Source organism: Eurosta solidaginis, chromosome 1, assembly GCF_040869045.1.
Source record: "Eurosta solidaginis isolate ZX-2024a chromosome 1, ASM4086904v1, whole genome shotgun sequence".
Lineage (NCBI taxonomy): Eukaryota > Metazoa > Arthropoda > Insecta > Diptera > Tephritidae > Eurosta > Eurosta solidaginis.
Window position 1 is genome coordinate 365,867,807 of NC_090319.1, and position 16,900 is coordinate 365,884,706.

At 35.1% G+C, this 16,900-nt stretch overlaps 3 protein-coding genes across 11 annotated transcripts in view; 1 reads left to right on the forward strand and 2 right to left on the reverse strand.

Annotated features, from left to right (window-relative positions):
* Nucleotides 1-16,900, forward strand: part of Gprk2 (G protein-coupled receptor kinase 2) — a 266,074-nt gene that overhangs the window by 223,429 nt on the left and 25,745 nt on the right. The window lies entirely within an intron of this gene.
* On the reverse strand, nt 2,167-4,197 carry Loxl1 (Lysyl oxidase-like 1). Its single transcript, XM_067774703.1, has 3 exons — nt 3,579-4,197; nt 2,753-3,520; nt 2,167-2,405 (listed from the first exon to the last, which is right to left on the reverse strand). Exons 1-3 carry the CDS (start codon nt 3,658-3,660, stop codon nt 2,167-2,169), a joined length of 1,089 nt encoding a protein of 362 aa, XP_067630804.1. The 5' UTR covers nt 3,661-4,197.
* LOC137238178 (methylthioribose-1-phosphate isomerase) overlaps nt 7,568-16,900 on the reverse strand; it is a 66,905-nt gene continuing 57,572 nt past the window's right edge. For all 7 annotated transcript variants that reach the window (XM_067762864.1, XM_067762863.1, XM_067762862.1 and 4 more), the window contains 5 exons: nt 13,045-13,280; nt 12,758-12,966; nt 11,478-11,641; nt 11,129-11,330; nt 7,568-9,550 (listed from right to left, as the gene is read on the reverse strand). In XM_067762864.1, the coding sequence (XP_067618965.1) occupies nt 9,423-9,550; nt 11,129-11,330; nt 11,478-11,641; nt 12,758-12,966; nt 13,045-13,280 (939 nt within the window). In that variant the 3' untranslated portion in view covers nt 7,568-9,422. The remainder of the gene's footprint in view (nt 9,551-11,128; nt 11,331-11,477; nt 11,642-12,757; nt 12,967-13,044; nt 13,281-16,900) is intronic.

Genomic DNA, 16,900 nt, shown 5'->3' on the forward strand with positions numbered 1-16,900 from the left:
ATGAGGTAAAGTCCGCACAGCATTTGCTTAGCTGCCTCGAGGCCCGTCCATAGAGGTGCAGACCACTGGTTACTCCATATTTCCTATATCCATCTTTATTCGGTTCCATTTTACCCATGCGCGCTAGGACGTCGGCGTGACTGTTGACCGTCCTGTCCAACTTCGACCAATCCGTGAACCAGGTTATTATTTTTCGGTTACATTTTCGGGAACTGTTAAGTGTTTTATACCACTTACTTTTTCAAACCGTTCAAGAGTTTGGAACAAGTCGCCCTTTTGAAAACGTTAAGTTTTTAGAGCCCGGTTAAGGTATCGAAAAAGGAGGAAGCGAGAAAAAATGGGTCTGAAAATAGAGGGAGACGTGAGTAGAAGGCAAAGACAAGTTAGGCATGATATATAAATACATTTTTCACAAGGAAATGTGCCAAGGATCATTCTGCTCGGAAAATCGTATTCTTGGTTGGAAAGAGATAGTGAAGGGGACAGAGCAAATGTGAGCTAAATAAAAAAGAGGCATGGAAAGACATAGGCAGGAGAATGAGTGAAGAAGTTTGATAAAGGAATAAAAAGACGCAAAGAAAAAGGAAAATTAATAGGGAGGGATAGTAGAAGGCTATAGCGAGGTAGAGAAGAACGGAGATCTAAAGTTGAAGAAGGGGAGAAATAGAACGCGCAGAGAAGTGAAGAGCATAAGAGAGTGATGAAAGTACTTATCATAAGTTATAGGTGACACAAGATCAACGGCCATAAGATCAATTGACGACAAATTCACAGATTTTAGCCATGTCCGTCCGTCCGTAAAGTGCGATAATTCATTACCAAAGACGGCTAAAGCGATTAAACTTGGTAGGTGGGTTGACCCTATGACGCAGAATAGAAAATTAGTAAAATTTTGGACAATGGGCGTGGCTGCACCCACTTTTAAAAGAAGGTAATTTAAAAGTTTTGCATGCTGTAATTTGGCAGTCGTTGAAGATATCATGATGATGGCAGGAACGTTACTCCTATTACTATATGCGTGCTAAATAAAAACTAGCCAAATCAGATGACGAACACGCCCACTTTAAAAAAAGAAAAAATTTTTAAGACAAATTTAAAAAAAAAAAAAAATTTATATATTTGCAGTATATAAGTAAGTTATGTCAACATTCAATGATATGGTTCAACAAAATACAAAAATTAAAGAAAATTTCAAAATGGTAGAGGTATAGACTCTGTTCTTGGTATTACATATTTAAATAAATTAGCGGTACCCGACAGATGAGTCACCCTGGTCCACATTTTGGTCGATATCTCGAAAACGCCTGCACATATACAACTAAGGGCCACTCCCTTTTAAAACCCCCATTAATACCTTTAATTTGACACCCATATCGTACAAACACATTATAGAGTCACCCCTGGTCCACTGTTATGGCGATATCTCGAAAAGGTGTCCACCTATAGAACTAAGACCCACTCCCCTTTAAAATACTCGTTACCACCTTTCATTTGATACCCATGTCATACAAACACATTCCAGGGTTACCCTAGGTTCATTTTGCTAAATGGTGATCTTCCCTTATTTTGTCTCCAAAGCTCTCAGCTGAATATGTAATGTTCGGTTACACCCGGACTTAGCCTTCCTTACTTGTTTATTCTAAATTTTCTCTAACTTTTAGCTGAATAAGTTCTTCTTATCTCAGTGAGGACCTCATTGATTTTTCACTGCAATGAGACCAAATATAGGAAAATTAGCGGCGTATCCGAAAAATTTTAATAAAAAAATACTTTTTTCCTTGGACTGAACAAAAATATAGTGACAACAATAAAACAATTAAAAAGTTGTTAACAATATAAACGTGGAGGTGCCAAACAAAATAACTGACCTTATGGCCTTTTGAGAAAAAAAGAGGTGACGTTATGACCATTTCGGAAATGCAGATTTGTTATGTCAATATCGTTGACATTATAACCATTTAAAATTTTACATTGTTACCATTTGATATGGTTAAGTTATAACGTAGCAAATAGCTTTTTCAAATAAATACCTATTTCTGAAATAAGTTTTTTGCAGCAGCAACTTGCCAAGTTACACATTTCAGAAGAAATACATATAAGTTAATTTTCTTAAAGGAATATTTATTTAAATGTTTTTTTTTTAAATCAGGCAATTTAAAATTTTTTTTAAATCTGAAACCGCAACGGCGTGCCCCTACATTCCGATACTTTTGTAGTGCTTGGCTCACCCGTATAATATAGACTACACTCAGCGCCATTATTCTCAAAAGATTGTTCACCTATTTTATATTCCGGATTTATAGCAAGACGAAGAGTATAATATTGATTCTGCGGCAAACCCGTTACATCGACCCATTGACAATCTAAATCCCAAGTATATAGATCGGCGCAACCAATCGAAATACCTAAAAGCAAAAAAAAAATTTAATCTGAGGAAGTAACTCTTCGTCCTGAAAAAACTTTCCAAACTCGTCCAGAATAAAGTACTTAAAATTAAAAAAATCAGAAAAAAGAAGTATAAAAAAAACGAAAACAAATTTCTGAATATTGGTATTTTCTGGACGAACAGGGACAACCAAAATCTAAAACGCTAGTTTTGTACAGAAATGGTCCATCACATTTTTTTCGAAATCGATAATTTTGCGTTTTTGTCCATCGAGTAGCACATAGATCGAATAGAAAAAAACACAACTATCTCCCCTTTCCATAATAAACAAGTGATATAGGGTATAATTTTATCTTTTTCACTCACCTTGCGTCTCATTGCCACACGTGTATTTTGGGCTAATACCACGCACACATTTTGTATCCATTAAACAGAACGAGGCTTTATGACCTTGTGCCACTTTTTTGTATTGCAAATTATAAACATCAAATGTAGCAAATACATTCATGCTATGAAAATGTTGATGACACTGATGCCATTCCCAATCCTTATAGTTCGCATATGGACTAAAATCTGCATTACCTACATTCTCAGCTGCCGTAGTGAAGCGCAGTAAATAACGCACTGCATTCGGTTGTGTACGTCGTATGACATAAGCCTCAGCGGCCACACAATTTTCTTCCATTGCGCATTGAAGACGCGTCATTGGCGCTATATCGAGACGCGCTGAAGTTTCAATATCGCGCAAACCTAAAGTTAAATCAGCGATTTGGGGTACACAACGCACCACTGCCACGTTCGGATTAGTGGCGCTACAATTTTTCGGATACAACGACTCACGCATACAATCGGATAATTGTGTTTCATTACCACGACACAGTGTACCTACTAGGAGCCAAGGGTACTGCATGCTATCACCAAAACTTGTAGTTTGATTAACCATTACAGCATAACCCATACCCAGCTGCCGGCAAATCACATTTCCCTCACGAAAACTCCATGCTGAACTGCAGATGGTACCCCATTTCATGCCACGATCCCAGCTTACTTCTACGCGTCCTTCTCGCGGATATATAACGGGGTTGCTAGTGTTGAGACGCACGAGCATATTTTTATAATTTGGTAGGCCACCAGCTGTGGGAGAAAAACTTGTGAACATTGTTTGACGGAATTTACTCAAATCTGGTCTTACCTTGTGATTGAATTGCGTGATGTTGTAGAAGTGTGACCGCTATTATTACGGTAAAGTAAGAACAAAGTTTAAGTTGTACCATTGATTGACTTGTAACATGAACTTAACAAATTATAATTCGATCTGTGAATATTATTGATTGCATTTCAATTTAAAGTTGTTTTACATTTCGCTGGCAAGGTTTCAGTTAACAATTATTTAGGTCATTAAGGGCGTATTCATTGTATATCATTGTATTAAAAATGTTTTCCTTTTTTTCGAAGTTATTTTTAACTCAATGCGCGTGCATAACACAGTATGCGTACTTATTTTGCGATCTTTTGTTCTGTCCAGTGATTTAATCACTGCAGGTAAGCAGAGGTGGAGTTCCGAAGATTTTAATGGTTTGAAACAAGTATGGGTTTATAAGAACACCAAATTTAGATTCGTACTACCGACATAGAAACAACTTTGCTTACCCATAGCAAAGACGGGGGTACACGTAAGCCCTTTGGTAAGTTGATATCAAAGAAAAAGACTCCGAAGCTTGTCATAAATAAAACAACACTATTTCAAGTTCGATTTTAGAAAGTTAAAACTGTATTTTAGAGAGAGTTAATTGGATTTTGGACTTATCAATTGGATTCTCAAATAGTCAGTTGGAATTATGAAAATGTCATATGGATTTTAGAGTTCTCAATCGGATTTAAGAAAACGTAAATTGAATTTGAGAAAGAACCAAATAGATTTTAGAAAACGCAATTTGGTTTATAGGTAATTTAAGAAGAAATATACAGTCCAATTCTAAATATTCCCTCGGAATTTTGTTCTCGCGAATTTTTTTATTCCCGCGGAAAAATTCCTCCAATTCTTTTCTCTTTGGGAGAAGAATAATTGGGGAATAGGAATTTCGAATTTTCGAAGTCAGCTGTTTTGTCAATTGAAATTTCGTTGCGCATTTCATATTTTGTTTAAAAAATTTAAGTTTAATTATTGTTGCAAATTTGTTTGAAATTAAGAAATAAAATATAAAAAATGCACAGTATTGCATTTCATGTGGTATTCACTGAAATTAGTAATGAGTTGGTGCCACAGAAACATCAACAGAGGAGCATAAGAGGAAGAAGACGGCGGGATAACACAAATCCGCTGGAGTTGCCTGCTTCCATTCAGCAAAGCAATTTTCTGGCGGCCAAGTAGAATTGAATTCGTCTTTCGTCATATGCCAAAATCTATTTAAGCCTTCTTAAAAAATCCTTGCTTAATTTCTGGATGGCTGAATCAAATATACCAAGAGCTCTTCCGCAGCTTATGATATACTTTTCAACTTAAAATAAATAATGTCACGGATATTAGCATCACTAAGCTATACCATCACTAAGGCGATGCTAAGGCCATGCCAAGCAGTATTTACGTCAATAATCAAATCATGTATACACATATATAAGGCAGCCGAAAGAGATGTCACACACAGATGCATTTACTTATACGCCTATGTGTACTCGAGAGACTGTAAACTACAAACATTCACATCAATAATTCAATCATTATGTATCTACATAAACGAATAAATAATTGCGTCTACACATATGTACGTATACGAGCATCGGAGCGGCAATGCACAAACACATGCATATATCTTATCTGAGTTGTCACAAGAGAGGGCAATAATTTGTGCACGTAGTTGTGGCTGGCGATTTTGTAGCCGAAACTAACTAGTAACTTCTGGAAATAGAAGAGCCTAGATGTAAGCAGCGTAAACTATAAAAGTGGCGCAAGCGAGTAAGAAGTAATTCAGTTTGAGTTGAGCTATCAATCAGTTTGCTTAAGCACGCGATCAGGCAGCCAATAGTAGAGTTTCATTTGAGTTATTAATCAGTTTGGTTATTAAGCCAGCGAGCAGCAAAGTATAAGTGTTATTGTGAAGTACTTGAATAAAGGCCATTTTGCGTATTGTGGTAGAATGAACATATTTCAGCAAAAATTTGTACAAATAAGTGTTTTTTTCTTGAAAGAACCAATTTAATATAACTGTTTTGATGCATTACCTTTAATTAAACAAGTGCAAAAACTCTTAAGAAATGGCAGAGAAATCTTCCCTCACTCACATTCATAATACCTACTTTTTTCCCATAACCGGCTTCCGCTTTTTTGGGCTGATATTCACGCTACCTTAAATCCGATTTACATTTTCTAAACTCCAATTGCCTGTTATTCACTCCTTCAAATTTTTTAAAAGACACAGATTTTAAAAAGGGTCAATTGGAGTTCAGAAAGTATGTTTGATCTTTTAAACGTTTTCTAAAATCCATTGACATTTCCGAAATCCAAATGACGCTTGCGGAAATCCAACTGACTATTCTTAATTTCAAAATTTGGGTTTTTGTATTTCAATGCTGTGAATTTGGGGATCTGATTCCCACCCCTTAAAAATTCCTAGAAACCGTTTTTACACATCGTTCTCAAGCTGATATGATTAACTTAGAACTCAAATATAGTGCTAACGTTCCAATCGCTAAACTGTTGAATAAATAACTCCAGTATTCTGTATAGCAAAATGGTCTTTATTAGACTACGTTAGGAGTAGTATAATTATACTTCACAATTAAACTTCACTTCGCAACTGATAGCGTGTTTAAATCAAACTGATTACTGACTACTCAGCTTGCTCCGCTTTTATACTCTCTGTTGCCTTGTCCGCATATTTCTAAAAATGTCTAGACGTTTCTCCCTCTAGAATCTTCTACTTGATTACCAGCTATATGCCTGTATTTGTAGTTTATAGTCTCTCATAGGCATATGTGTGTGTATATGTGAGTACTACTTCGGCTGATGATCACTTGTGTTTATCAATATCTCTCCGTTGCCTTGTATGTACGTGTGTAGATGAAGATTGATTTGTTTACGTACATACTGATTAGTATCGGCTTAGTGATGGTAGTATCGCTTAGTGATACTAATATTCGTCAAAATAGTAAAAATCGTGTAATTTTGGTTTCTTTTTTCTTTTATTTATGTGAAGCAACAATTATTTAGACTTTGTGTTTGCATATCACAAATAGTACATCTTAAAGCTAAGACATTTTTTGACACTTGCATAGCTTTTATAAAATTGTGTGTAAAAAAATTAGATTAACAATGCCATCACGAATGTCGGCCGATGTACCCGTCGACCTCATTGTATACAGTCGCCTTCAAACAAACATTTGGCGGAATAAAGACTGATCTATTGTAATAACAGTGTATAAAACACGCCTAGGTATTGAATAAAACCAAAATTTTTAGGAGATTGCGCCATAATCGTTATTTTTTTCGAAGTAAGTCTTCAACACATAGATATGAGCTTTCGAAGTTCGAAATTGAACCACTTGTATACTCTTTCAAATTATTGTATTTAACTCTTTCAGGTTAGGCGTCTAGTGTATTAAAATTCCCATGATTTAGTCACATCGATACAATGCAATGATCTATAGTTAATACGATACAAAAATTTGGAGTTTCAGATAAGATCTGGGGCCTGTGACATGAGAGAATATTTGACAATGATGTTTACAACGGTCGGTGTAAAAAAAATTGTCGGGACAATAATGACAGAACTAAATACCTTTGTCGAAAGCAATACCAGAGCAAACTTCGCAAATTTATTTGCCTGACATCGGTTATATACATTTTTTCCGCGAATTCTAATGGTTTTTAGGTCTACAAAGGTAAATGCTATTGTTTTAGCCAAAATTAAATTTGACATAGGAAAAAATTAACCTTGACACAGTTTTCTGTGAAACAAGGTTATCAAAAAGCTTTATTTTAGCTAATTCAAAATTGAGATTAATATACGTATTTATAAATTGCATTGTAAAATCAAATTAAATGAAGTTTTTTATTTATGTATTAACCATATTAGCTCTGCGGGTTAACTAACTTCTTTACTACTTAAAATCTTTTAGGCAAACAAAATATGTTCTTGCTTTCACTTAATTCTTAAGGCCTTTTTAATAATAGTATATTTCAAGAAAATTAGCGGAAACATTTAACAAGAAAAATAGCGGCTGAAAGAGTGGAGAACGTATAAAAGGGATTGGCATGCATGTTTCTGAACTTAAAAATAACCCGATGAATCTTGACATAAATGTGAACGTCTTTAAAAATATCAAGCTTCTAGCTGTTAAAATGAAAAATACCATCTTATCACAATCGGTTGCGTGGGATATATATCGTGTATATATATACCTAAATCAGGTATTTTTTAAGACAACAATTCATTCCGTTTATGTAAGTATTTGGTTAGTTGCAAGCTTTAAGCTTTTAAAATGAGGAAGATATTAGGAATTAGGATTACGAGCCGGACCCGTGCGCATCTTGCGCAACCAATATAAAAGTCTCTTATTTAATATATACACAAAAATCAGCTATTCTATCAATCAATTAAAATTTACAGCTTGCGCTGCCATCTACTGAATTATAGCAACTGCCTGTAATGCAGTGCAAATATTCACAATAGTGCCATAATACAAATAGATTTCTTTGTGTGCTCACAATCGTTTATTTTTAACAAATTAGTTTAATAAAATATAGCTAAACAAAAGCACTACGACCAAAATTGCCCAAAGCTCGCTAATAGCCCGAATCCCCATCTTTACAACCAAAACTTTATTTATAGATTTGGATTCCAAATAAGAGCGAAAAAGGGACCCGTACATAAAAACAGCAATTAGAAATAATATATATGATATTAACCATCGGTTGTTCGGGAGATATATGCTATTGTGGTCCGATTCGGTCTGTTCAGACAAATGATTTGTAAGACAGCCATATATACTCGCTCAATAAACTTCATCAAATACGGACTAGTTTGCTTTCTAACAGACAGACTGACATGGTTAAATCAACTTAGATCGTCATTCCGATCATTTTGGTATACTTATTGGCGGATCTAACTCTTCGCATTTAAGGACTTACAATTTTCAAGATTCGGACAAAACTAAATATACTATTTCATTATCATGTTAGGTATAAAAAAATTACTAAAGGTGCAATTTCGAACTTCGAAAGGCTGTAACATGTTCGGCAAACAGCCTCGAAAAACTGAGAAAGGCATGCAAAAAATTTGAATTTTTCAAATAAGGTAATCGCATCTGCTATTTTAAGGTAAAAGTTAGAGACATCGACTATTTAATGACGACTTTACAATCGTGATAAAGTTACAAAATTTGAAAACATAATACCGATTTCACACAAAAACTTAATCGAATCACAATTTTGTTTAATGAAATAATTTAGTTTTCCTCTTCACACAAAGCCACTTACTTCATTAAGCAAGCATCTGTCAGTAGCCCTAAAAAATACTACGCTCTTAGAAGAAACAGTTAAAATGGATAGCAGGCGTTTCCTCCTTCACTATTAAAAAATAAATGAAATAGATGTAGCACCTAACCAAATATGTGCCTATTTTTGAAAAAGCTATATTAGCTTGTGCTGCAAATGCAGCGAAAGTGAAATTTTTGATTTTTCTAACATTTTTCTTTTTTTGCCAATTATTTTAAAACAATTTATTTTTGATTGTCATTTGTTACATTGACAATAAAATCCGACTCCATTAAACATTCAATAAAGCAATAATGAGATAATTAGGAATTTGTATTTTTATGAAGGATAGAGTTCAAAAAAGACTTTAATGTAGACAAGTTTGCTAATTATTTCATTAACCCTCTGTGTGAAATTGGTATAAGATATACATAAGATTATACATACTACATACTAAACGGGAGCTTAACAAGCATACACTGCCAACCTACTAAAGGCCATATTGTTGTACAATACAAATATATTATAAGTAATATTTTCTTAAACTCTTTAACATAAAAATATTTACTGATCAAGTAAAGCACTAATTTCATCCTTCAGTTTATGAGGACTAAAAACACCACGTTCTGTTATAATTCCTGAAATAAGCGCAGCTGGTGTAACATCAAACGCTGGATTCCAACAATTGATGCCTGAAACAAATAAATGCATTACTAAAAAATTTACAAGTAACAAGTAAGGAAGGCTAAGTTCGGGTGTAACCGAAATTTACATACTCAGCTGAGAGCTTTGGAGACAAAATAAGGGCAAATCGCCATTTAGGAAAATGAACCTAGGGTAACCCTGGAATGTGTTTGTATGACATGGGTATCAAATTAAAGGTATTAATGATTTTTTTAAAAGGGAGTAGGCCTTAGTTCTATAGGTGGACCCCTTTTCGAGATATCGCCATAAAGGTGGACCAGGGGTGACTCTTAAATGTGGGTATCAAATTAAAGTTATTAATGAGGGTTTTAAAATGGAGTGGCCTTAGTTCTATAGGTGGACGCCTTTTCGAGACATCGCTATAAAGGTGGATCAGAGATGACTCTAGAATGTGTTTGTACGGTATGGGTATTAAATTAAAGGTATTAATGAGGGTTTTAAAAGGGAGTGGCCCTCAGTTGTATATGTGAATGCGTTTTCGAGATATCGACCAGGGCGACCCAGAACATCATCTGTCGGGTATCGCTAGTTTATTTATATATGTAATACCACGAACAGTATTCCTGCCATGATTCCAAGGGCTTTTGATTTCGCCCTGCAGAACTTTTTCATTTTCTTCTACTTAATATGGTAGGTGTCACACCCATTTTACAAAGTTTAAACTGGGCGTGGCTTCAAACGATTTCGCCCATTTTCACAGAAAACAGTTATCGTCATAGAAGCTTTGCCCTTACCAAATTTCGCAAGGATTGGTAAATTTTTGTTCGACTTATGGCATTAAAAGTATTCTAGACAAATTAAATGAAAAAGGGCGGAGCCACGCCCATTTTCAAATTTTCTTTTTTTTGTGTATTTTGTTGCACCATATCACTACTGGCGTTGAATGTTGACATAATTTACTTATATACTGTAAAGATATTAAATTTTTGTTAAATTTTGACTTTAAAACATTTTTGTTTAAAGAGTGGGCGTGTTCGTCATCCGATTTTGCTAATTCTTATTTATAACACATAGTAATAGGGGTAACGTTCCTGCCAAATTTCATAATGATATCTTCAACGACTGCCAAATTACAGCTTGCACAACTTTTAAATTACCTTCTTTTAAAAGTAGGCGTTGCCACGCCCATTGTCCAAAATTTAGCTAATTTTCTATTCTGCGTTATAAGGTCAACCCACCTACCAAGTTTCATCGCTTTATCCGTCTTTGGTAATGAATTATCGCACTATTTCGGTTTTTCAAAATTTTCGAAAAAGTGGGCGTGGTTATAGCCCGATTTCGTTCATTTTAAATAGCGATCTGAGATGAGTGCCCAGGAACTTGCATACCAAATTTCATCAATATACCTCAAAATTTACTCAAGTTATCGTGTTTACGGACGGACGGAAATGGCTGAACTTTGAATTTCTTCTTTCGCCCAGATCATTTTGATATATAGAAGTCTGTATCTATCTCGACTAGATTATGCCGTTACGGATTACCGTTATGCCAACAAAATTAATATACTCTGTGAGCTCTGCTCAGCTGAGTATAAAAAGATAAATAAATAACAAAATTATGCGTACCTGGCGCCGCTATTCTATGCTCGCCTACATGTGTCATCTCCCGATCGGGTCGCTCCTCAATAATTATATGATCACCACTTGGAATTTGCAAATCAATCGATGTTAAAGGCGCAGCAACAAAGAAAGGCACACCATGATGTTTAGCTACCACCGCAATTTGATAAGTACCAATTTTGTTAGCCGTATCACCATTAGCTGCCACCTGTCACCATATTCGATGTGATTTAAAAATGAGATGTAATGTGTAATTAGCATTTAAAACGCCCACCACCATGCACACACACACACCCACACTCATTGGTATCAAGTTTTTTTTTATGCATTTTTTTTTTGCAACGCTTGCACTCACCCGATCAGCGCCAACGACGACTGCTGCAATATTTTTGGCACGTATCAACGCCGCTACCATGCTATCCAAAACTAATGTAGCCGGAAGTTTATCATGCACCAACTCGTAGGCGGTTAGGCGCGCGCCTTGATTATATGGACGTGTCTCCGTGCAATAAACGTGTTCTAGGAAAGGCGTAAGAGGAACAAAAGAGGGGTATTATAGAAGTTAGGAAGCGAGCGAGAAGATCGATGCTTATATAAGAATCAATTTATTTTAAACAATGTCTGCTTGTAGGGGATTTCTCAAAACGTAAATTTTAAATATCTGACAAGTCAGCTATATGAGACATACATGATTTCATCGATAATTTTAAGAAATCTCAAGAATATATTTGATTGGTAATACATGTGCTCTAGAAAACCCTCTTGTGCTTGTTGTTGTAGCAGTGCTTCGCCCCATCCAATGTTTCAACAGGGTTGGGCCATAATGAGAGGGATATTAGCGGCGTTAGTTCCACAATACAATTGAAGAGATGGTGTCATGTGGGGACACGTTACAAGCAGGACATATGTTTTGTATGTCGGGAATGATTCTGGATAGGTAAGAGTTTAGCCCGTTACAGTATCCAGATCGAAGTTGAGCTAGAGTGACTCGCGTTTCCCTGGGAAGTGTGCGTTCTGGGTATTGTTCTTTGAGTACTGGATTAACCGGGCAATTCCTGGTATAAAGGTCCGACGCCTGTTTGTGGAGTTCACTGAGGACATGTTTGTGTTTTTTGGCTTCATACGGCTGAGTTCTCAGGTGCCGTATTTCCTCATAGTGCTTACGGAGATGACTCTTTAAGCCCCTGGGCGGTGTTGGCTCATCAATCAGATGTCTGTTGGGATGCCCAGGTTTGTGTGTATTCAACAGGAACTGTTTGGTTAGCATCTCATTTCTCTCCCTGATGGGGAGCATTCTCGCCTCATTATGTAGATGGTGTTCTGGGGACGTAAGAAGACAACCCGTGGCGGTTCTGAGAGCAGTATATTGACAGGCACGTAGCTTCTTCCAGGGAGTAGTTTTTAGGCTTGGCGCCCATATTGGGGACGCGTAGCATGCAATCGGCTGGCCAAATGCTTTGTAAGTGGTAATGAACGTTTCTTTGTCTTTCCCCAAGTTCTGCCAGCAAGAGATTTGAAGATTTTATTACGGCTCTGGATTTTCGGAAAATCCTCTCTAACTCCCTCTCTCCTCCAAAACATAGTTATGGGATTTAAAAGTTCGAAATTGCATCTTTCGCATATAAACTCGCTTACCTAATTTTTTAAGTTCATGCAGTTTTCGCACCACACCCAAAGCTGTACCATAACCTGCTGTTGCCAAAGAACCTGTATTACAGTGCGTCAGCACACGTACTGAAGAGTCCTTCCCACAAGTTTCCAATATGGCAGCAGCACCATTTCTACCAATCGCTTTATTGTCAGCAATATCTTTTTGCAGCATCGCTTCAGTAGCGGAGAGAAATCTTGAGAAGAAAAAAAGGTTTGTTAAGTTTTTAATTTTTTTTTTTTTTCAAGTACTCGATGCATTTTTTAGTGCCTACCTTTGTTTCATATCCTGCACAGTAACGGATTCATCTTTCGATAGCTCGTTGGCTAAGGAAATCAATTCATCGGCAGCGATTTTCATATTCACAGCTGTTGGGCGCGCCGAAACGAGATAATTCAATTTACCTTCGATCTCTTGGCGTAGTGATTTTTTTGAATCGAACTCTTCAGGCAATATCTCGACAGCCAGCGATAGGCAACCTACTATAGCAATGGCGGGCGCGCCACGAACCTGCAAATACCAGTTTTAAACATATTTAAAACTAATATAGGAAAATAGAGTTTCAATCATATGTATGTAGATACGCAAATATGGTAATATATGTAAGATTAATAATAATAACAATAATAATAAGAAGAATAATAGTAATAATAATGATAAAAATGATGAAAACAATTATAATAGGAATAATAATTTATAAATAAATAGGCAAGTTGAAGATTTTGGGCCCAAACTGTAATTCTTGGGTATAAAGAATTATATGTTTCTATAGGCCTGCTCAAGAAGCAGAGCAGGCCATTAAAGAAAATTTAAAAAAAGTTTAATACAGCGCTAAAATATTAATTTAAAACTGATTCCACTACAAATGTCAAACACCTATTTAAATTATGAGAACATTTACACTCGCACTACGGACGCTTCGTGTGTTTGATGTTGTTGTGTTCAGAAAACCAGCAGGTCCCAATTAAGCGAGCTCAGATTTGGTTTCATGAACAAAGAAAAGAATAGTGTGTACATTAGGGTGGCCCTTATTTTCCAAAGTGTTCCGATTCTTTGATCTCACCCCCTAAAAATATACGAATAGCTCAAAAACGAATATATATAAAGTTTTAGGCCAATCAAAAAAGATTTAGAGGTGGCGAAAAGAGCTTGAAGTCCTGAAAAATGACGAAAGTTCTAGAGATATTTGACTTTCAAATAAATCTAAAACAACAAAAATTGGTCAAATAATAATAAAGTATAAAATAAATTATGCCTTAAACACGGTGTCATTACTTCAAGAATGCGTATATAATGAATATACGTAAATGTGTTTGGTAAAAATTTTTTTATTATAAATTCTTTTGAAAATACATTTTTAAAACATATACATATATTTTGTGAAACTTTAGCTGACACGTACATATATAATATGAAATTATTTCCTAGGATCTAATTAAGGATGATTTAGTATGTGATTAAAATTGTTTTTTATAATCAGTTACAACTTGCAAAAACTATTGTTTTTCTTGTTCGTCATTTGTAAGTATTCTATTATATTCTTCCATAAGCTTTACTCCCCGTTCTGCCGTGTCGTTAACTACTTGTATATTTATAATAGTATCCTTAGCGTTTTTATAGGTTCCTGTATCCTCCCAGTATAGTGGATCTACCTCCAGAAATTTAGATGATATCCCAAACCGACCAAAAAATCAATTGTATTTCCTGTTACAAAATCGTATATTTCTTTTTCTATGAATTTATTGATTTCACTGGGCCTTAAGTGTAACCTCTTTAAATTTTCTGTTTCCTTGCCGCAGTTGTCCTATGTTTTTGATTTTTTCCACAATTTTTTTCTGCATGGTACAAGAGACGTCATCATCGAACAATGCCAATGCAATACATTCTTTAGACAGGTACCATAGGCGGTTACAAAACTTTTTTATTGCAATGTCAGATATTTTTTATTAACATTTCTATATTTATAAATTTTTTTAATAACAGATAAGTCTTGAAGAGGTGCTCTATGAGGATTGGTACAGTAAAACCCAAGCTTAACATAGAATTGTATAATAAACGCGCATATGCTTGCTATCGAATTCTCTTCATACTCCGTTAGTTTAAACTGTTCACGAAATAAATAGATTTTTAAGCAATACAATGCCTTAGACATCCACCGAGCATGATGAGTGTGATTTGGTAGACGAAACTTTAAGCCATCACTTGCTGCTAGACATATAGACGTTAATTCCAATAATTCCCTATAGTCATCTCTTACTATTTTCTGTTTCAACTATTCTTTAGAGAGTTTTTTAAAATAGTATCTTTGCTATCGCTTAAAAGTAATTTCAATTCGTTGTTTTGGAGCAAATCTCTAAAACTATTTTTGTCGTTGTTTTTGCAATTTTCTTGAAATCGACGAAATAACTGAACGTCCTTACCCAGCAAACACAGTTTCTAACGTTAGAGAAATATTGTAGTTTTATATTAGAATTCTAATGTACTTCTCTAATGCATTTCGAATCGAAAACTAGGTTAGAGAACTAGGCTAGAATTCGACTGTGAAACGATTCGAATAACACTAAATGCGATGTTGTGATTATTGTCACAGTTATCGATTGTTTGCACGACATGATCAGTCATCCTTAGTGCTATACAAACAAAATTAAATAGTGAAAAGTTGTGTGGAAATATTATAAGCTGCGGAATAAGTTTATTTTATTTATAAAAATAAATACTAGTAAGTGAAAATGAATCAAAAAAAGTCAAAAAAGGAAAGCGAACAGATTATTGAAGTGCTGTTTGAATGGGATGAAGAAAAGCCTTCCTCATCCGTACCTCAAACCAATGCCGAGTTGAAGCGAAAATTTCAACACAATCAGCCCAATTCTAAACCAAAATTCCGTGCGAGTTCTTTCTCTTCTCCCATTCCTCGTATTCTAAATAAAAATTCCTTGTGAGTTTTTTCACTTCTCCCTTTCCTCCTATTCTGAACAATGTTCGAAAAAGCGGAAACCGGTTATGGGAGAAAAGTAGGCATTATGAATGTGAGGGAGAGGGAGATTTCTCTGCCATTTCATAGGAGTTTTTTCACTTGTTAAATTAAAGGGAATGCATCAAAATAGTTAAAGGAAATTGGTTCTTTTAAGAAAGAACACTTATTTGTAAAAATTTGTGCTAAAATACGTATGTACATTCTACCACAATATTCTCACTGGTAATACAACAACAACTACAACCACAATATTCTTTAGTTTAAGTCGAAAATATATCATAAGCAACGGTAGAGCTCTTGGTATACATATTTGATGCAGCCATCCAGAAATTGCGCAAGGAATTTTTAATAAGGCTTAAATAGATTTTGGCATATGACGAAGGACGAATTCAACTCAACTTGGCCGCCAGAAAATTGCTTTGCTGAATGAAAGCAGGCAGATTTGTGTTATGCGGCCGTCTTCCTCTTATGTTCCGCTTTTGATGTTGCTGTGGCACCAATTCATTACTCATTTCCGTGAATACCTCATGAAATGCAATAAATACTGTGCATTGCTTATATTTTATTTCTTAATTTCCAACAAATTTGCAACAATAATTAAACTTTTCAATTTTTTAAACAAAATTTGAAATGTGCAACGAAATTTCAATTGACAAAACAGCTGACTTCGAAAATTTGAAATTCCTATTCCCCAATTATTGTTCTCCCTAGGAGAACAGAATTGGAGGAATTTTTCCGCGGGAATAAAAAAATCCGCGAGAACAAAATTCCGCGAGAATATTTAGAATTGGTCTGAATAACTAGTAATGAAAACTGTGAAACATACAATAGGATTTTGAATTATATTTATTTTATTATAAATTATAAGCTTATAACCAAATAAAAGTATTTGATATAATGAAACAATGAAAATTTCGCTGATTTTAAATAAATTAAATTAATTGCGCATCACTTCAAAATTCTCATTAGAAACCCATTAGCAATTGACGTTAGAATTCGATTAGAATTCTAACCCTTTTCTCGATATCGAGAACGAAGTCCCCTTTTTGTCGAGAATGCTATAATTCGCGACAGTTTCGCAAATCGTCCTCTAACCTTCTACCTTAGAGAAATACATTAGAATTCGATTCGTCTTCTAATCGTTTCCTAACCTAAA